At 41.3% G+C, this 22,778-nt stretch overlaps 1 protein-coding gene across 5 annotated transcripts in view; it reads right to left on the reverse strand.

Moving 5' to 3' along the window:
* rab27b.L (RAB27B, member RAS oncogene family L homeolog) overlaps positions 1–22,778 on the reverse strand; it is a 135,323-nt gene that overhangs the window by 8,594 nt on the left and 103,951 nt on the right. For all 5 annotated transcript variants that reach the window (XM_018243741.2, NM_001091129.1, XM_041578964.1 and 2 more), the window contains 1 exon segment: positions 136–307. In XM_018243741.2, the coding sequence (XP_018099230.1) occupies positions 136–288 (153 nt within the window). In that variant the 5' untranslated portion in view covers positions 289–307.

Raw genomic sequence — 22,778 nt, forward strand, 5'->3', positions numbered from 1 at the left:
TATCATCAGGAAATAAAGTTCTTTCCCATCGTAACCTTCATGCTTTGTTGGCCCCCATAAAGGTCACTCCATTATTATATTTAAGGAGAATTATGTGGCCTTTAGTTACCGGGCAGAATATTGTCCACAACTCACCACTCTTTTTTCCCGAAAGTCGATTCCCACTGTTGTGATGAATTTAGGATTGAACTTGTTGTCTGTGTATCGGTAAAGGAACGTTGTCTTCCCGACTCCGGAATCTCCTAGAGCCAAGAGCTTAATCAGGTAGTCATAGTCCCCATCAGTCATAGTGATTCTCTGGATGGACCTGGTGGGAGGACAGAAGACAAGACACGTTATTCATCTGCAGAGGAGCATTATAGACAACCTGTATCTACAGTAGGGTCATATCAACATTAGGGTCATAATCTGGCAACAGAAGCTTGAGGGGGGTTCAAGTTGACCCCACGTGAATCTGATTTCTAAGGGGAACATTTGGCAGCCATGTAAGCATTGTCCTTTAACATGCATTATGTGGGTAACAATTTCCCTTGTACTTGATCCCAACTAAGATATAATTAATCCTTATTGGAAGCAAAATCAGCCTATTGGGTTTATTTAATGTTTACATGATTTTCTAGTAGTCTTAAGGTATCAAGATCCCTATTACGGAAAGATCCGTTATCAGGAAAACCCCAGAGCATTCTGGATAACAGGTCCCACACCTGTATTGATTTTATTTGCATCCCCAGCTATCCAGCATGATATGAAAGTGAGATTATTTCCCTGGTGTGAGTTGCAGGGTGTTCGCTGTCTCAGAGCGAGCAGATCAGTTTGGAGTGAGACTTCTCTATAAAGCAGCCCTAACGAGCAGCGACCCTAACGAGCAGCGACCCTCACAATCTGACACTCAGACTACTAATATCTACAGCTCGGGATCAGCACAGCGGCTGCTTGAAAGCTTATTCTTACCCCTGCGTTTGATCAATGCTTGTTTTATTAGCTCTCTATTTACCATACAAATAAAAGCACAGGTTAATATGTATCAAGTATTTACTTTCATAGTTCAAGGGCTTGCAGATTTCCTAGGGCTTATTTACCAACAGAGTGCAACATCGAGATGCATATTGCCATGTTTCTTTCCACCCAGAACTTCTGCTTAATTGATGCAATTTGGGTGCCATTGGCCATTATGGGGCACAGGTTAGTTCTCACTTTCTGTGTCTCATGAGCAAGTTGCACACACACTGTGGTGTTTATACAAATGGCCTGTAGATGTCACTGGGCTAAAGACTTATACTGTTCATACTTTCTATACAGCTTGTGGTGTTAAGAGTTGCCTACTGTTGTGTAATGGCTGAATGAGCCTGCTAATAAAGCACAGTTATACTCTACTCCTCGGCTACATCCTCTGCTACCCAAAACATAACACACACGTTCATATGAGGTCTGACATCCCTTCAGCAACACATTTGGGCTCATTTATTAACACTGGGCAAATTTGCCCTTGGGCAGTTACCTATAGCAACCAATCAGTGATTAGCTTAAAGCCAGCTGCAAGTAGAACAATGAATGTAGCAATTTAGGTTGCCATGGGTTACTGCCCATAGACAAATTTGGCCACTGTTAACAAATGACCCCCAGTGTGATCAGGACTCAAGTGCACAATCAGCTTTATACGAATAAACCCCGCCTTCTTCACCCATAATTCTTACACACACAGGGCCGCCATCCGGGGGGGGGAAGGGTTGTAGGGGGCACGGTACACTGCACTTCCTTGATTAGCCGGGCCCCCCTGCTTTATGAGACCTGCCGAATTCGGGAAGGCAGGGTGGGAGCACAGGGGGAGGTACCTTCTGACCATTCCTTTCTCTTATTGGTCACAGAGTTTAAATCCCAGTTGAGCTGCTCAGGGATTGGATAGCTGAGGTTTGAACTTCAGTTACACATCAAGTAAAACCTTCAACCTTGTGTTAACTACAAGTCGAACCCCCGAATCCTTCGCGAAAGATCCAGCCAAATACTGAACCAAATCCAAATCTGCATATGCAAATTAGGGGTGGGAAGGGAAAAACATAAATTAATTTCTTGTTTTGTGGCAAAAAAAACTCTCCCCTAATTTGCATATGTAAATTAGGATTGCTTTCAGCTGGGCAGAAGGATTCGGCTGAATCCGAATCCTGCTGAAAAATGTCGAATCCTGGATTTTGTTCATCCCTAATTAGCACCTTTTTGGGTACTAGGGATGTCGCGGACTGTTCTGCGGCGAACTTGTTCGCGCGAACATCGGCTGTTCGCGTCCGCCGCAAGTTCGCGAACGTCGCGCGACGTTCGCGTCAAAATCGTTCGACCATTCGGTCGCTAAAATCGAACGATTTTCGTTCGATCGAACGATTAAAATCCTTCGATCGTTCGAATCGAACGATTTTCGGATGTTCGAAGTTCGCGAACTGTTCGCATTTTTTGCCGGTGTTCGCGAACGGCGTTCGCGAACACATTATCGGCGGTTCGCTACATCCCTATTGGGTACAACTTGTGATACAGAACCATATTGTCCTCCAACTCCCATCATTGCTTCCAATCCAATAAAAAAATTGTACCTAGGGCAGGAATGACTACAGCTCCCATCATCCTCAGCAGCAAGCTCCCTGCCTATTTCCATGGATATATATGTGTGTGACGATGTGCAGAGTGAAGAGCTTTCATGTGGTTGCAAGAGAGGCCCAGTGGCACGGAGAGTATTTATCTTGGCTGAACACTTGCTGCTAAGAGGATAATTGTACAAGGGAACATGTACAGACAGTTCAGCTTAGGCAAAAGGAAGACAAAAGCCTAGACACCCACTGAAGTCCTATTCCCCTTCTGGAGTTTCTGCATTTAACCCTTTCCCTGCAGAATCTATAATGCTGGTGAGGAAGCTACAGATACCAGTGATGCAGACTCCATGGGTAAATCAAGCACAACTCAATGGGAGATGCACTTTGCCCAGTAACCCTCTTTTCTGGAGGTACCCGTGGCTGGAAGGCAAAGGGTTAATTAATGTTCCTCGTCAGACTTTTAAACTCCAAGACTGAAATAATAACCCAGAATGTTGTGAGAGAAGCCGGACAAGTCTCAGTTGTTGGTCACCGGCTGTCCAGTCTAATGGTGATGATGCTCTGCCTTTTGGTCTTCTCTGTAGTGATGGGCGAATTTGCGCCATTTCGATTCACTGAAGAATGTGCGCGAAATTCGCAAACGGGGAAAATTCACGACACGGCGCCGGCGTCTTTTTTTCGGAAAATGCGACTGCATCCAAAAAACCACAATCCGCAGGATTTTTAGTCCTGTCCTTAAGACATCTGGTCGACTTTTGGCCAGATATCAATTGGGGAAGCCCGTCAGAGACCCATACACGGGTCAATAAGTTACCGACTCAGTCTGTTGGCAGCTTTTATCAGCCAGTGTATAAATAAAAATAAATAAATAAAAATAAAAACTGGGCAAATAGATAGGCTGTGCAAAATAAAAAAATGTTTCTAATATAGTTAGTTAGCCAAAAATGTAATGTATAAAGGCTGGAGTGATTTGATGTATAACATGTCAGTCAGAACACTATTTCCTGCTTATCAGCTCTCTTGGTTTACACTGACTGGTTACCCTGGTTACCAGGCTGTAACCAACCAGAGACTTGAGGGGGGGGGCACATGGGTCATATCTATTACTTTTGAATCTGAGCTGAATGCTGAGGATCAATTACAAACTCACTGAACAGATATGTACCATGTGGCCCCCCATCAAGTCGCTGACTAACTCAGAGTTAGAGAGCTGAAAAGCAGGAAGTAGTGTTCTGGCTATTGTGTTACACATCCAGTCACTCCAGCCTTTATATATTACATTTTTGTCTAACTAACTATATTAGAATTTTTTTTTTATTTTACCCAGTTTTTATTTTCACACTGAACTGTTCCTTTAAGTTGGTTCATTTGCAACTCAGCATACAGTAGATACAGGCAGCAGTTATTCTGCAGTCTCAGCAGGAGGGGAACATCCGTTGCACAGAGAAGTCTCTATATACAATGCCTGAAACCACTGGCTAACAGATCTTCCGCACGCAGGGAAACTCCAGAATCCAGTCTGAGCTCTTATAGACCAGGCTTATACCTCCAAAATCCTTGGAACCAGATTGGCTGCTGGAGACTGCCACTTTGACTAAAAAAGACCAAAAAAGCAGGACAGCGGGACCGTCTTACAGGGTGCAGGACATCTGGAAAATATGTAGTAGGACCACGAAACCTTACTACTGGTTTACATTCCCTTTAAAGAGAAACCTTCACACTTGCCCTTTTTTAGCAAATAGTGTTATCGTACATACACCCTAATTCAAATCTGAAGCAAGAAGAATGAATAACTGTCACAGACACAGGAATCCCGGCAAAATATTCCAATTGCCTTATCGCAGTTTAAAGTCATACTGTCATGGAAAAATTTTATTTTTCAAAACGCATCAGTTAATAGTGCTGATCCAGCAGAATTCGGCACTAAAATCTGTTTCTCAAAAGAGCAAACTGATTTTTTTATATTTAATTTTGAAATCGGACATGGGGCTAGACATATGGTCAGTTTCCCAGGAGCCCCCAGTCATGTGACTTGTGCTCTGATAAACTTCAGTCACACTTTACTGCTGTACTGCAAATTGGAGTGTTATCACCCCCCCCCTCCAGCAGCCTAACAACAGAACAATGAGAAGGTAACCAGATAGCAGCTCCCTAACACAAGATAACAGCTCCCTGGTAGATCTAAAAACAACACTCAATAGTAAAATCCAGGTCCCACTGAGACACATTCAGTTACATTGAGTAGAAGAAGCAACAGCCTGCCAGAAAGCAGTTCCATCCTAAAGTGCTGGCTCTTTCTGAAAGCACATGACCAGGCAAAATGACCTGAGATGCACCTACACACCAATATTACAACTAAATACACTTGTTGGTTCAGGAATGAAATTTTATATTGTAGAGTGAATTATTTGCAGTGTAAACAGTGTCATTTAGAAATAAAAACTGCATCATAAAAATCATGACAGAATCCCAGTTTAAATAGAAAAAAAATGAAATTCTTGGCACCCTTGAGAGTCACATGATCCAAAAGCCACTTTATTAACTATTCCTAGTAACTTTGTTGGTTTATAAAGGTGACCCCCACGGTTGGAAGGAGGGCCGCGTTTGTTTGTTGCTGTTGTCCTCGCTCCAAACACCTGTATTTCCATCCTTGTGATCTAATTGTTGGGCCCTAGAGCCTAAGGATTGGATCAGCCCAATATGGGAGCGCCGGGAGGGGGGTCTCTGCACAACGATGCTTGAAATCTACCAAAAATAAATAATACCAGTTCCAGGTTCCATCTTTGTCTAATGCCTGAGACACTGACATCCCATCTACACAGAGTGGCTTTTCTTAGGTGAAATAATAGTGTTTTTGGCCAGTCCCTGGGTTCTGTAATTGCTTTGTGCTGACACTGACAGACAAAACGTCCACTGACAGGAGCGATAACTTTATTCAGAATCAATAGCTTTAATATTGAGGCAATCGTCTGGGTGACATTTGTTGCTGGCAGTTGCAGAATGAAAGCGGCTACAGAACAGGATCTTGTAGTAGACAGCTGCCATAGCAACCGGCACTCCATTCCAATGCTATTGCAGGCGCCTGCCACTAGGTGGCAATAGAGACCCCTGGTTTAACCATATTGACTTCCCTGCTCCAGATTCATTCTTTGTTTATATTATATGGTGTGCGGTTTTATTCTCCTCCTGTCTAAGGACTGCACTAGCCTCCTTCCTCCTATTTATTTTAGCACATGGTGCATAATCTTCATTCACTTACTATATTTACTGCAGTATTTCTCCTCCCCAGTAGTACTTACTGTACCGGAACTCAGTGTTATGTATATACAAGTAGCGCAATTTTTAGTTTGCATACATTTTGGGCCAGATTTATTAAGGGTCAAATTGAAAATTTGAAATCAAATTTTCAATTTTTTTTATGGTCAAAACTGTCCAATTCGACTAGAGAGTTAACCAAGCTCGATTCGATTTTTGAGATTTATCAAAGTCTGGCCTTTTAAGAATTCAAATTCGACTATTCGCCATCTAAAACCTGCTGAATTCATGTATAGGTCAATGGGAGAGGTCCCGTGCCCAATTTGAAGACGTTTGCAGCCGTCCTGACATTTGAGAAAAAAAAATCTATTCCAGTTTGGACAAATTCGAATCGAGTGAGTTAAAAAAAACCACATGAATTTGAAATTTGACCCTTGATAAATGTGCCTCCCCATGTTATAACAAGAGGTGATCAGTAGATGGCACTGTAGAACCCCCTAAAATTTCCCCAGTATTGACCTCACTTACCTTACTCCTTGGGGTTTATCTTTTAAAATCTGAATCTTAAATCTCAAAAATTTTTAGTTTTTTCACTAATTTCAATTCAATGTTTTTGTGGACTGTGCGGAGTTTAGCCTGAATTTTTTTCGGGTTTTCGAGGAAAAAACTTTAAAAATTCAAGCAATTCAGGGAAAAAACTGAAAAATTCAAGCAAAATCAAACTTCAAGTATATTCGAATTTATTACAGTTTAAAGAAATTCACATGAATTCAAAATTCGACCTTTGATAAATGTGCCTCTTTATTTAAAGGTGAACAAGCACTTCACCCCATAAAAGTACCTATCATATATAATATATAGTAGCATATGACATTAGTGTATAACCCTACAATAACTATGTATATAATATAAAATAATATACAATAACTATGTATACAATATATAATAATATACAATAACTATGTATACAATATATAATAATATACAATAACTATGTATACAATATATAATAATATACAATAACTATGTATATAGAATAATAGGGCCGAGTTCTGCGGTTGGAGGATTTTCTGCCCCCTGGCCATTGTTTCTGTGTGATAAACTGAATATAGAAATGTGACAGAACAAAGGGAGCAATGTGAACTGACAGGTATGCGGGGAAGGCGGCTGAGCTGGTTGGGCGACGTCTGGGGACCGGTGGAACCGGATTGAGAATAATTCCATGTAAGTAAAGGGCACTGTAACCGTAGCTCACTCACATTCATGACCTGGAGATCAGTTCATCCCCCCTCTATCCCTTGGGAAATGTTTTTCAAGGGACCATTAAAGGGGAATTCCACCCAAATGAACGAAAATTTAATTTGAAATGAAGTCTCATTCATCAAAATGGCTTTATTTGTGATTGCAATTATATTGAATTAATTAAGAACCACCGAACATTTTAATGAATGTAGGAAGGTGTTTAGAACTACATTTTCTTTGATTTGGCTGGAGTTCCCCTTTAATATTAATGTGAAGTAACAAGTGTTATCCCCTAATCTGAGAGATGCAGACAATTACTTGGTATATAAACCATACCTCCAACTGTCCCGTTTTCAGAGGGACAGTCCCTCTTTTGACAGCTTAACCCGCAGTCCCTCGTTTGTACTGGAAAGTCCTGATGTTCTCTGCACTGAACAGGCAGAAAAAATAAACAATGTTTCTAACTTAATTGGCTTTTAGCAGAGAGTCCAGAACAGCCACACCAGCAGATAAGATACTTTTGTAACAATTTTGAGATAAGCAAATAAGTAATTGTAACAATATAAGATAAGGAGGTCCCTTGGGAGAAGTTAGACTCTCAGCTTAAAGGGCAATTCACCTTCATTAGCAAAACTGTACAGAACAGAAATATGTTCAAACTTTCATAACCTGCCAAATTTTGTAAAATTAACATGGTAATTAGGGGGTGTGGCCACAAAAATGGGTGTGGTCAAAAAATGAGGTGGCAACTTGATCCACAACTTTGTGCATCAGGGGAAGATTAATTGCATTTTTTAAACCACTCAAAAGTGAATTTTGCTTCTTTGAGTTTTGATTCTGCCTCATTTCCGGCAAATGTTCATTCTAATTGGAACAGTGGTGTTTTAAGGCTTTTGGGCCTTAAAGGAACAGTTCAGTGTAAAAATAAAAACTAGTAAATATATAGGCTGTGCAAAATAAAAAATGTTTCTAATATAGTTAGTTAGCCAAAAATGTAATGTATAAAGGCTGGAGTGGCTGGATGTGTAACATAATAGCCAGAACACTACTTCCTGCTTTTCAGCTCTCTTGGTTTACACTGACTGGTTACCCTGGCTACCAGGCAGTAACCAATCAGAGACTTGAAGGGGGGCACATGGGTCATAACTTTTGCTTTTGAATCTGAGCTGAATGCGGAGGATCAATTACAAACTCACTGAACAGTTATGTCCCATGTTGCCCCCCTTATAGTCACTGACTAACTCAGAGTTAGAGAGCTGAAAAGCAGGAAGTAGTGTTCTGGCTATTATGTTACACATCCAGTCACTCCAGCCTTTATACAATACATTTTTGGCTAACTAACTATATTAGATACATTTTTTATTTTGCACAGCCTATAGATTTACTAGTTTTTATTTTTATACTCAACTGTTCTTTTAAGACCTCCCTGTAGTCCATCATGAGGTCTTCTTTTAGCTTCAAGCATATCAAGGACAGAAAATAGTCAGCCCAGTAGGGCCATTACATGTATTTGGGCCCCACAGAAAAATTGCTTTAGGACCCCCCCAAAACACATTGAGTTAGTGTCACAAACATGAAAACTGTTCCCTATCTTGGCCCCACAAGGTGTTCTGTTCTCCTAGGGTACATGTTATTACAGATTAGGTTCTCCCCAGGTTGGGCTTCCAGGACTATCTAGAAAAGTAAAACCAAACATTCACCTCAAATCTCATCCTAAATGGTGTTGAGAAGGCGGAATCCCTTTAGTTGTTCCCCACAGTTTGGGAACCTCTGGCTTCTAGCGTAGATATAAGACAGTTGCACAGAGGGCATTCTTTGGGTGATACAGCGTGTAATTTACATTGTAAAATTGTAATTTAATTTACATTTGATTTAATTTAATTAAATTGTAATTTAATTTAAATTGTAAATTGCTTCAGTATGTTTGTAAACATGTACATTTTCTATCATTTACTATTCTTCATGTACTTTATGTTACGTCCCTGTAGTGAATACAAGAAGATCTATATGCTTGGTAAGGTCAAGGAATGAGAGAATCTTTGCCCATCCTGTAGGCCAAATTGTACTGATCTCATTGTAGATCTCATGACCAATATCTGCCCAGACTGGAAGACTATGGAGGATGATGTTATGGAAGATTGTGGACATAGAAGTAATGCAATGGCTTCTCAGGGGCAAAGTTGATTTACAAGCAAAGTTGATTTTTGGTTTCCTTAAATAAGACCAGGGAAAGCCCAGCAACACTAAGATTTGTAAGAGCCAAATCAATAGTTTACAGAAATTAAAGTAGAGATGAAAAATACCGGACGTGTTTGCCAGTGACCCTACATCAAACATCGATGGGAAAGGATTTAGGCAAATCTCTTCAAGAATGGCCAGTGGCACGTAACCCGCATAGACTCTCGTTTCTGAAATCATGTGAGTGGCATTCAGTAGTTATATCATGCCCTAAGTCCATGAACTTGGTTGACCTGCACGTGCTTATTTCTTATAGGAGATAAGAGCTTTGTTGTCTATGAATTATACAAAACCGTGTCCTTAGGCTATTGTCTGCCATGAGGGGTTGCTTCAGAGTAAATAGGGGAGTCATTATCAATTGTACATTTGTTCTGATTGTTTTAATTAAATATGAATACTAGTTATTTAATGGAAGAAGTTGTTTCTAAATACAAGCTGGTTCCCATGCAATTGGGTCATGCTCAGGCCACAAGTTCTTTGTTCACACGCTTGGATGGCCAATCTGATCATTTGTCTTCAAGCCAATGAAATGTCCTATACAGTGGCTGTTACCAGCAGCGGTGATGTGACTATTGCTTCAAATATCAGTCTGATAATTAGCCAAATTTACTTGCTTTCCGAACCTTAACCTTGATTCTGAATAGTAAGCGTGGTAGTAGAGTTGGATAGTGTTGCTTTCCTCCCCTGTGCCTGTAGCAACAAGGATGCACATTCTGCCATTATTTGAGGTGTAGCCAGCTGAACATGGTCATAAATCATATTCTCTACAGTAGGGACAATCCCTTTTCTCACTTATTGTAGACAGAGACAGTATGTGGTGGCAGAGGTAGTGCCTTGGACTTTGTACAGGGGCAGCTAAAGAGGAGGAATGTGAAGAACATAAAATAGAAGAGAAGGAAAAGAATAAGCAGATGAAAAGGCATATTGAGGGAAGAGGCAAGGGTAATACAGTTGTTCACTAGTGATGGGTGAATTTGCGGCAAATTTATGCGATTAGCCGCCGGCGAATAAATTTGCGAAACGGCAGCGAAAATTTGCGTCCAAAAAAACGGACACCGGCGTCAAAAACGGCTGCGCAAATTCGCCCATCACTATTGTTCACCTTACAACACTTTTTTTCAGTTCGGTTAGTTTCAGATTGTTCATCAGAAATAAACTATAAAGTTTCATTTTTCACCTTATTATGCTCTGGGTGGGTGGGTGGGGGATAATCGACTCTGTAACTGATCTAAATGAACACATTTGTTGATCTATTTCTTATCTTTGTCCCTGCTGAAGCACAGAAAGGTTTGATGGAAGATGGAGACGGGGAAAAGAATGGAAGAATCAAGATAAAAAAATAGAAGGAGAAGAGCAAAACTGTTTAAAAACAAAAAAAACTTTGTATGGGGCTCAAACTCATGTGCCTGAATACTGTACATATCTGGATCTGTTCCGGCAGCTTCGTATTGCGAGCAGTTAAAGTTAGGCGTAGTGCATTGTGGGTCATTTTCAGTTCCATACAGTTACAGTAATTGCCGAGGACTCGTGGCACAGGACTAGAGCTCTGTAGGAACGGTATGTATCAACAAGAAAAAGCAAATGGCTTCAGGCTGACAAATAAGTCAGGTGCTTTACATCCTGTAACTTGCAGAAATATGCAGCTCATCTTGATCCAGCCGCACATGTGTTTATTATAATGGGTGCCATGAAGACAGGGAAGGGAAGTGGGTGTTGGAGAAAGGTTGGGAGTAGTACAAATGAAATAAAAAAATGTCAGTATTGTTTTCTCCGCATTGGTTCTAACATCTTTTTAACAAAGAAGAATTCACGTACTTTTCATATTTGCTCAATATTCTGTGTTGCTCCTCCCTCCCACCCATCCATAATTGATTGGCTGAGAGAGGCGCCAACAGGAAATAATGTCTTCCATTTTGTTCTACTTATAAAACAATTATGTAACAATATTTTTCTCCTGAAAATGTTAATTGCACAATTAAAAAAAAAGGAATTCTTCTCCGCCTGAACATAGGTTAATGTACTTGCAAACGGAATAGGGTTCTCTTATTGTGGAAACCTGACTGCAGGGAATTACGATAGTCTACCATATTAGTTGAGGTTAAAAAGAAACATGCCTATGAGCTTCAACCTTTTGCACGAGTATATCCTTATCCTACTTAATTTCTAGTTGAGCCCAGGAGGTAAATTACATCCCAAGCTGATGCCCAGAAAGTCCTTTCCTGACTTCAACAAGCTCATGAGACCATTGAAAACCAAGTATACATCACTATCTTCTGTTTCATTTTCACAATAATGTAGATCAGTGGTTTCCAAACTGTGGGTCCTAAACCAGTTGAATGGGGCAGTCTGAAGACCCATTATGGTGAAATTTAAAGAGCAAGGTCACTGCTGTTGAGTGAGAAAGAAAATGGGTATTTGGACCCAAAATAGACCTCAGCTGTTGATGTTATTCTTATTCCGAATTTCCTTCACATTTCAGTTCTGAATCTGTTGGCACCACACACTGTACTTACTGTACGTTACCATGTAAACCACCTTTTGTACTATGGATGTTTATTGGCTGAGCAATGTGGGGGTGGAATGGAATGCAAAATACTTTAAATCTGTATGTTGTTCCAGAAGATCTGGAATACAATACCTGAACATCAGTTGTGTGGTGCATTCCAACCAGCATTGCCAGAGAATAAAACACGTATCAGGGATAACGTAGATATTCAAGACTATAAACTGAATATAAGAAGTTGGGAGGGTACATTTTATGTGGGTTCCAGTCTATGGAGACTTCAACAGAACTGTGTTTTAAAAACCTGTTGAAATGATGTTTTCTAGGCAACAATTTGCCCATTGTGGTCATATCTGATGTTGTAGGGTTTAGTGCAGGGGTCCCCAACCTTTCCTTACCCGTGAGCCACATACAAATGTAAAAAAAAATTGGAGAGCAACATAAGCATACAAAAAGTTCATTGGGGTACCAAATATGGCTTGTGATTGGTAGCCACTATATGGACTGGTAGCCTACAGGAGTCTCTGTTTGGCAGTACAACTGGTTTATATACAACCAAAACTTGCCTCCAAGCCTGGAATTCAAAAATAAGCACATGCTTTGAAACCACTGGGAGCAACATCCAAGGGGTTGGTGAGTAACCTTACTCAGTCACTAATTGGGCAAGTGAAAGCTAGCAAACTGTGTACAGATGAAGCAAAATGATTGGCTGTTGTGTGTAGGTAGGGGACATAACAGTAGCTTCCCAGGACATCACAGGATGGACCACTGTTATTATACTTATTACATTGGAACAGTTTACTACTGAAAGCCATCACATCTGTTTGATGTTCCCTCAGAAGCTGCCACGTGCTACTCAATGACCACGAATAAAGGAATAGGGCAGCCATAATACTCACTGACAAATATAGGGTAATGTGGCTTCAGTAAGCCTTTATATCAGTGTTGTCCCACCAGTCAGCCGACCTATTAAAAAATAACGGTGTCTGCAAAGTGTGGTTTTCCCCAAGACTACTATTTCTATAGATCATATCATCCACAACCCCAGCCAGAAGCTGTCTCAAATGATACTGCTGGAGACATAGTGGGAAGATTTACTTTTGAACATTATGTCCGTGGGCTTAGGCTGAGATATTTGTTTAAAGCATTTGATCATGGCCATCCTGAAAGAACAACTGTTCACCCTTTCCGATCTCAGAGAGCCCAAATCTACAATGGGACTCCAGCTGAGCTACTAAGTCTCTAATAACCTACGTGGACTAACCATGGATCTGTTCATGGGTCCTGTAAAAACTTATCTGAAATATTAGATATGAACCAGTGTCGGGCTGGCCCACCGGGATACCAGGAAAACTCCTGGTGGGCTCAGGTGTCATTGGACCTCTTGCTTCTAACCATTTAGCATATTTTATGGTCATTCCCTATTTCTTTATGGGAAACAAATGCTTAATAATGGAAGAATATATTAAGTAGATGTAAAAGACTAGGATAATAAAGAGGTTAAGTGAGGAAAGTGAGTCCATGGTCTAAGGTGGGCCCACAGTCTAAGGTTTTCTGGTGGGCCCCTGGCATCCCAGTCTGACGCTGATATGAACTACTGGGATATTTCAAAGGACATAATCCAGACAGCCACAGACTGGGACCTGTGTGAGGTCGCTGGTTGATCTGAACGTTGGAAGTCTATTTTGCAGCCCGGTGGTTTAGCAAGAGCTGTTGGTCTACGAGCTGGAAATAACTTTAAAAATGTTAGATATACACGTCAGACGTAAAATAAAGAAGAACTGTTCTTTTACACAATCGTTTAGAAAAAAAACGCTATTGATCTCCAACAATCAATTCAGCCAGTTGCTGGGGTCAACAAAAGCAGTTTTCATGTTCGTGACCGAACCACTAATGTTTCACTTGAGCCTAGTCCATTAAGGTTTAAGCTGTTACAGGGTCCAAAGCAAAACAGACTTTGTAATGACCTGTTATTTGTGTAATGATTTGTGTGACTCTCAACAACAACAGCAGCTACTGAAGTGCTACAGGTTGGACATCAACCTGTCACCATCTCAATTGAAAGAAACTCACGTGCACACCTGGTCTCTCTCCCAATAGTACACCCGCTGCTCTATAAGTAGGGGGACGGCACCCCCACAGCCATAAGCAATAGTACCTAAAGAAGGGGTATGCCCTCTGAAACGTTGTAGTGTACACCTCCTATATTTGCAGTGTTTGGCTTGACAAAGGGGTAATTCCAATTTTGTAAAGGTTCCCAAGTGCTGGAGTCTTCTATTGTTTATACTGTCACCATCTCACCCAATTTTGCAACCTGTCCCCCACTCATACTATAAAACTTGATTGATCCACAAGCCAGAACGAACCAAGTACTATCTACACCAGTGATCCCCAACCAGTAGCTCGTGAGCAACATGTTTCTCTCCAACCCCTTGGATGTTGCTCCCATTGGCCTCAAAGCAGGGGCTTATTTTTTAATTCCAGGCTTGGAGGCAAGTTTTGGTTGTATAAAAACCAGATGAACTGCCAAATAGAGCCTCCCGTAGGCTGCCAGTCCACATAGGGGCTACCAATAGCCAATCACTGCCCTTATTTGGTACCCCAGGAACTTGTTTCATGCTTGTGTTGCTCTCCAGCTCTTTCTACATCTGACTGTCGCTCACAGATGAAAAAGGTTGGGGACCCCTGATCTACACACTTCACAGGAACCTGATTCACATAGAACAGTACAAACTAGCTCTTTTAGTGAATGTGCTGGGTCACCATGGAGCACCTTCTTTGAAGCTTTTCAGATCTGAAACACCCACACATTAATGTAAATATAATACAAACCAGAGTTCCCACACTGCACACTTTTCTTGTTTGTGGGCCAGAACTTCATATTTGAGCTAGCATGGCATAACGACACATTGGTACAGTACTCCTTTGTTTGAAAGGGCATTGGACGCTGGCAGCTAAAACGAATGCTGCAAGCCAAACGATTGATGTAGGACAAGGCTATTTCTGTGGCCAATTCTGGCAAATAAATGAAGAGTTGTAATAGAATCTCGATTGGGTATCTTTAAGGTTGGAAACTGATAACATTTAGTAATAATAAACAAAGAATATTAATGCCAATAAAAACAACAAATGGGTAGATTGTTTAACCAAGATAAATACATGTACAAATGGGTTGGTTCAAAGAAAAGGACAATGGTCTGTAGACGTAATAGATATTGAGGAGCTGAAAGAGGTTGTCGGGTTCCTTAATGTACAATGTACTCATCAGGATACCTGTTCTGCTAAGGCTGATCCCGGACATCCCTTATCTTTCCGTCTATAAGGGTGGTGGCACATAGCGAGATTAGTCGCCAATCGACTTTGGTAAACCCAAGCTACACGTATGCCATCCTACCGACGGTTTGCATTCTTACCAGAGAGAAGGTATTTTAGGGAGATTAGTCACCCGTAGTAGCGAAGACTTTCTCCCTACGTGCCACGACACTAACATATGTATGAAAAGCCGAGATTCCAAATGGTTGATATATAGAAAACAACAATACAGGTCACCATCTGATTCATAGCTACTGAATCATTCTGTTTTATAGAACTTCAGTCCATAATGCACCAAACTCCCAACCGTCCCCAAAGCATTTGGCACAGAATCAGTTGGTTCATTCCTACTCTCAGAGTCAATGGTTTGATACGCTTGGCACATCCAACCGGTTTCTCTAGAAAGGGCATATCTTAACGCAGTACTTTAAAATAAAGCCATTATACAATAACTACATTTTTTAAATTTGCTTTTACAAACGGTCAGTTTTACAAACTGTCATTTCTTCAGTTTACATATGACTGAGCTGCATTTTATTTCAACATAAACAGCCGAGAAGCCAGGACATTAAGACTCAAGCAGAACATTAAAGAGAATGAATTTACACAGCAATAAACGTTTTAGTGGGCATAATAAAAGCCATCGTGCAATTGGCCCATCACATGAGATTGCTCTCTCGATACTCCAGCACATGCCGACAATCTGCTCAGAGGTTGAAGCTTTGTACTTGGGGTTAAATGGAGAGAGGTGCTCAATTCCCATGATTGTATGTCATGCGCTGGGATGAGATGAAGGGATATTTGTTGGTACAAAGCAGAAGAGAAGATATTCAAAACAGGAAAAGAATCTTACAATCACGTGACTGTGCCAGACAACAAAGCAGTAAAACAGACACCAACTACATATAAATGATCCCTATGGCATCCTCACAACTATACAGCACCCAGAAGTCACCAGTTTCCCAAACTGTGAGGCCAGACTTAGCCCTGTGTGTGGACTCCTTGCCATGGGTGCTTTTTTATACATGTTCCCTGATGAAGACCTCAGTTGGTTGAAACGCGTTGGGCATTTTACAATTATGTAACTATTTAATGAAGACTTTTCTATTTTTGTATTTTGGAGTGTGTAATCCCTTTTAGCTTGATTGTTATTGGATTGAGCTGATTTCAGTGGATTGGCACCGTATTCCCATTTTTGATATTAGCATGAGGCAACCTCGCATATAGGAGCCTGTAGGAGATGTTACAAGTAACAACTTACTGGTTACCTGTTTGAAAGCAGACATCTCATTGGTTGCTATGAGTTACTACACCAGGAGCAAATGTTGCAACTTTAATTTACGGTATGCCACAGTAACATCTTAAAGGGGAAGGAAACCTAGACCCCCACCCCCCTCCCATTTGTTGCCCACCCTCCCTCCTCCTCCCTGGCCTACCCGTCCCACTGGGCAAATGCCCCTAACTTGTTACTTACCCTTCTGCGCAGGTCCAGTCCAGGGAGTTCACAGACGACATCTTCTTCCACGCGATCTTCTTCCTGCTTTGAACGGCGCATGCGCAGTAGGATCATTTCGCCGGTACGATCTACTGCGCATGCTGATCCTACTGCGCATGCGCCAAAACGCCGTTCACAGCAGGAAGAAGATCGCGTGGAAGAAGAAGACGGGTAGGCCAGGGGGGAGGAGGGAGGGTGGGCAACACACGGGAGGGGGGGTGGGGGTTTTGCGCCGACTAGGTTTCCTTCCCCTTTAAGCAGATGGGGGTTTTGGTCTAACTGGGCAGGACCTGGGTGGTCTAAATGTCCCACTTTTAAATATGCAAATAATGGGAGGTATGCCCTGGTAGATATCCCAATAGCAATGTGAAGAGACAAATGCTGATACATGCAATGGACCCAATAAGAAAAAGCTAATTCCTATAAGACAATTAATTGTCAGCATCATTACCTGCAATTAGTACAATGGGCAGCCAGGCCGGATGGCTTTTGTAGGCTCTAGGGAAGGTTGAATATACTTTCCATGGTGCAAAATTAGCACTACTTGCTTGAGATTGGCCAGTGGCATAACTAGATGATACTGGGCCCCACTGCAAATTCATGTTAGGGCCAACATATCCAGAGCTTTCCTGTTTTACTAATATATATTAATTGCTCATTAATTAGGGCCTCATGGGCTGCTTCCTCTGCAGTTACACCCCTAGAGTTGGCCTTAGAGAGAACCCTAATAGAAGGCTGATAGAAGTACAAAACATTAACAGTTTTGTCTTCCTGTGTACAATCGGTCAGTCTGGTTCCTATTTAACGCCAAGATTATAATTCTAAGTGACCTTTACTGAACACAGTGAGACGAATAATGTCAGAGAAAAAGTTGGCAAACAGTCGGATATTTCTGGTTTATTTATATAGGTACATTGACGACATGTCTCCCTTCTTATCGGTTACATTGTATAGCAGTATCATTATATTTTAATTTGCTGATGATTTTCTGCAGCCGTTATTCTCGATAAGGCCCCTCCCCTGCAGAGCTCAAATCCAGTTACCAATCACTAACACATACATACTACAGAGAATTGTTTTAGGAGTCACTTGATCGGTCTGTGATTGAACCAGAGGAAACCATAACAAACACAGGAAAAATATACAAACTACACCCTGTCATACACCACCACATCCTTTAGTAGTAAATTCAATTTCTTTATTTCCTTAACCATAAAGACCTGGAAATGTGCAGCATCAAAGCATCACACCATAGGGTACTGTATTGTTCTCCAAAGCACAGGCAAACACATCCGGTTTTGTCAAGATCTACATTTCACTTGGATATTATATTACAGAAATACCGATACCTTCTAGAAGGTTTTCCGAGGGTTTAAACACTAATGAGCTGAGCTGTTGTATGTTTCTCATATCTCATGGAATGTGTCAGGTACTTATGAATGGAATGCCCAACAGTTGGTTCGATTAAAGGCACAAATATATTGGACACTGAGGATAACAAGAAGACAAAGTCTAAATAATAGCTTTTCTCAGTACATACAACTCAGCAGCCTTGTCTCAGTGCTTGAATATTCCTACTAGAAAAGGATTTCTGCTTACAACTTGTTGGCTTACCAAACACCAACATAATCCCAAAGCTTGAGTCAAAATGAATGTTTATACACTCAGGCTTATATTCATTCATGTGTCCAAACACAGGAAGGCTCACTTTTAGCAAAGCCTCTAAGTTTTCAAATGTTCTCTTTTCTGATATGGTGCAAGTTAATTTCAGGGGAAGTCAAGTGAAATCAGGACCAGGAACAGTAGTGCCTTGTTATGTCCCAACATGATTAGTCCTTGATATAGAACACTGATTCGATTCCCTGTGGCAACTCCTTATGGCCCTCTTAAAGGAGAACTAAACCCTAAAGTTGAAAACCCCTTCCCCCCTAACCTACATAGACCCCCTTCCCTCCTCCCCCCAGCCTAGCTGCTACCTCAGGCAAATGCCCCTAAGTCTTCACTTAACCCTCCGTGCAGATTCTGTCCAGTGGAGTTCACAGCAGCCATCTTCTTCTTTTGCCCTTTGGAAATCTTGGAATGAGACCGGCGTATCGGCGCATTTGCAGTTGGAGCAATTGTCTGACTCGCGACAACTGTCCATGCGCCGAAACTCATGAAAATTGCAGAAGTGCCGGTCTCATTCCGAAGCTTACCGAAGTAGACTGAAGATGGCACCTGTGAAATCCGCAGGATCTACATGGAGACGTAAGAAAAGACTTAGGGGCATTGGCTTGGGGGTAGCAGCTAGGCTGGGGGTGAGGAGGAAGGATGGGGCCAATTAGGGGGGTATGGGTTTTTTTAACTTTAGGGTTTATTTCTCCTTTAATTTCCTGGTGTCCCATGATGCACCGATGAATGCCTTGATTGCTTAAGGTGGCCATACACATTTGTTTTTTAACTTTGAGCCACTTTCAAATGTAAAAAAGGTTGGAGAGTGCCAAATATGAGCTGTGATTGGCTATTCGGTAGTCTCTATGTGGACTGGCAGCCTACAGCCAGGTTTTTATGCAACTAAAGCTTGCCTTTAAGTCAAAAATTCAAATAGAATCACCTGTTGTAACCAATATTTTTTTTTGACTTATAGAGGGGTCCTGACCACCAATGTTTTTAAAAAAAACTTTTACAGGGGGCCCTGGTGCTACAGGTTTTTTTTACTTATAAGGGGCCTTGATCATAAATAGCATTTTATAACTTGTGTGTGTGGGGGAGGTTACCTTTTTTAGCACCGATGTCTGTGTAGTCTTTTAACTATGGTGTGGAGTGGGCGGGATCTGGGGTGGGGCTTACTCTTCTTATCCACCCTGAAAGCATCCTTCTTCTTTACACAATGTCCGCACTTGAAATTCATCCTTTTTCATTGTCCTCAACATCTTTTTTTCCTCTCTCCATTATATATGCTTGGGTTTTTTCTGTTTAGAGAGGCCTACTCTATACAGACAACAATAATTCTAACAAAACATTTATTCATATACGTATTCTTCACTTTAATGCATCCCAAAGAACTCCCCTGCTCAGTATAATTCCGCACTCCTTGCCCCTATCCTCATCAATTCCTACAGCCTCTTCTGTGAGCTTCCAATAGATTTCCAGCCCAGAGACTTGCGTATATACGTAGCATAATGAGCCTCCATTTTTTCTCTATATATAGGAATTCATCTTCCTACTGCTTCTAAAGACCAACCCTCTTGTTGGTAACCATAACCAGTAAATCCATGGAGGTATTTCATTTCTACATGAAGATATCTGAATAAGTACTTATTTGTGTGTTGATTTGGCATATTGCATTATATCTGCTTTCCTTGTGGGGTGTTTTTGCCATATGGTAAGGTGAGTCCTGCAGCAAAAAAAGCAAGTACCCTGCGGAATGAGGGTAGGTTTTTCAGGTGCGGATATAGATGCGGTTCGCGAGTCTGTGGGTCGGGTCGTGGGTCTCATCTAAATTACTTATCTTATGTTATATTGTCTATATTTTAGTCCTTTTAAAATTGTACAAAACTTGTTTCTGCTCCCGCCCACTTTTGATGATTTCACTTCCGGTTTGCACCAAGACCACTTCCTGTTTGATGGTGGTCAGTGGGTTGTGGGTCCGAGTCGGTAGCGGACCAAAGTGGGTTTTTATGTTAATCATTTCATTGCCTGTCTGCAGGGAGTGTGTACAGTCATATGAAAAAGTTTGGGAACCCCTCTCAGCCTGTATAATAATTTATTCAACTTTCAACAAAAAAGATAACAGTGGTATGTTTTTCATTTCCCAGGAACATCCGAGTACTGGGGGGTTTTCTGAACAAAGGTTATTAGTGAAGCAGGACTCAGTTGTATGAAATTAAATCAAATGCGAAAAACTGGCACTTGTAATTTTGCTAATTTGAATGCATGTAACTGCCCAATACTGATTACTGGCAACACCAAATTGGTTGGATTAGCTCATTAAGCCTCAAATTTCATAGGCAGGTGTGTCCAATCATGAGAAAAGGTATTTAAGGTGGCCAATTGCAAGTTGTGCTTGTGTTTGACTCTCCTCTGAAGAGTGACAGCATGGGATCCTCAAAGCAACTCTCAAAAGATCTGAAAACAGAGATTGATCAGTATCATGGTTTAGGGGAAGGCTACAAAAAGCTTCTCAGAGGTTTTAACTGTCAGTTTCAATTGTAAGGAATGTAATCAGGAAATGGAAGGCCACAGGCACAGTTGCTGTAAAACCCAGGTCTGGCAGGCCAAGAAAAATACAAGAGCGGCATATGTGGAGGATTGTGAGAATGGTTACAGACAACCCAAAGATCACCTCCAAAGGCTATAGGAGGCGCCTAGAGGCTGTTACATTTGCAAAAGGAGCTCAACTACAGTAAGTATTGATGTAATATCTCTGTTGGGTGCCCAATTTTATGCACCTGTCTAATTTTGTTATGATGCATATTGAATATCTTCTGTTAATCCAATAAACTTTATGTCACTGCTGAAATACTACTGTTTACATAAGATTTGTTATATATTAAAAGGAAGTTGCTACTTTGAAAGCTCAGCCAATGATAAACAAAACTCCAAAGAATTGACAGGGGTTCCCAAACTTTTTCATACGACTGTATGTTTTCCCGAAACCCGCATGAGGTTCCTACAAGAATTCCAGAAATATAAACACACAAAAAGGGGGGTTATGGGAGCACTTCAAGGATTCATGAAATGCATAAGCCCAAAAACCATACAGGCAGGTTAATTGGGTCCTGGAAAAATGAACCATAATGCATGTGACGATTGTTAGCTCCACTGGGGCAGTGACAAATGAATGGAGACTAATCTCTACGTATTCTATACAAACACACTGGCACTGTATCAATAAAGTCCTATAAATAAAAACAACATCATGGGTCTTCTTCAGCCTACAGTGGGGGTCATTGTCCTCAGTTGGATGATATACGAAAGCTATGCAGTGTGTTGTAGCTCTAAAAACGCAAATATGTATAGATACAAACACTGTGTTACGCATGATAAATATCAACTTAAAAACATCTATTTAAATGGAGTCTTGAGGAGATCATGTGCCTTTATGCCCCAGGACAGTGAGAAGAATGAATTCAGATAATCAGACATTGATTAAAAGTTAAAACATTGCCTATTATTTATGTCGTTAGAACTGAGCGCAAGAACTGCAGTTTCGGAGATACCTACAAAGTGATTTTCCCAAATCTGATCATACGGTTGTGACTGAATGCCTTTTTTTTATGTTATGTGTACACCTTATCATGGTCCAATATTTTTTACTTATGGCATGCAGTAACAAAAAAATTGTGAGTTTGCTTTTTAGTCATTTCTTTTCCATGTTGAAACAATTTGTTGCACCAGGGAAAAGAAATTCAGATTCATATTGATTGATGTTCTAGATCTGGACCACGGAAAACACTGGCACCCTAGTTACAGTATAAGATGGCAGTCTCTGCACCCCTGCTGGGTACTACAAAACCAGTAACCTAAGTTAGAGTCCTGCAGCTTGTCATGTACGCGCAAAAACCCGCGGTACCCTGCGGGTTGCACGTAGAAGTTTCGGGAGCGGGTATAGACGCGGGTCGGTGGTTCTCTGGGTTTGCGGGTCGGGTGTCTTCTCAATAGCGAGTTTTACTTTTTCTGACCATGCCTACTTATAATGATGTCCCTTCCGGTTTACAATGATAGCACTCCCTGTTTTACTCCTTTTTTTCTGACCACGCCTACTTCTAATGATGTCACTTCCAGTTTACAATGACAGCACTTCCTGATTTACTATTTTTTTTCTGACCACACCTACTTCTAATGATGTCACTTCCGGTTTACAATGACAGCACTTCCCATTTCTGGATGGTCAGCAGGTCGGATTGCGGATAAGGTACTTGCAGGTTGGGTAGCGGGCCCAAGCGGGTAAGTATGCAGGTTACGGGCCGGGTGGCCGGGTTGCCGGTCGGGTTTGGGTTGAACAAATTGGTTCAGAGCAGGACTCTAACCTGATGGAAAAGTTAGTGGCAGACATAGGCCAACTTACATGGGATGGTAGAGGAGAGACGAGGAGCCATGATGGATAGACCATTGGATTGGGCAATAAACATTTTCTGATACTGAGCCCCATTTTTTTCAAATGGATTGTGCCCTA

Source organism: Xenopus laevis, chromosome 1L (genome assembly GCF_017654675.1).
Source record: "Xenopus laevis strain J_2021 chromosome 1L, Xenopus_laevis_v10.1, whole genome shotgun sequence".
NCBI lineage: Eukaryota > Metazoa > Chordata > Amphibia > Anura > Pipidae > Xenopus > Xenopus laevis.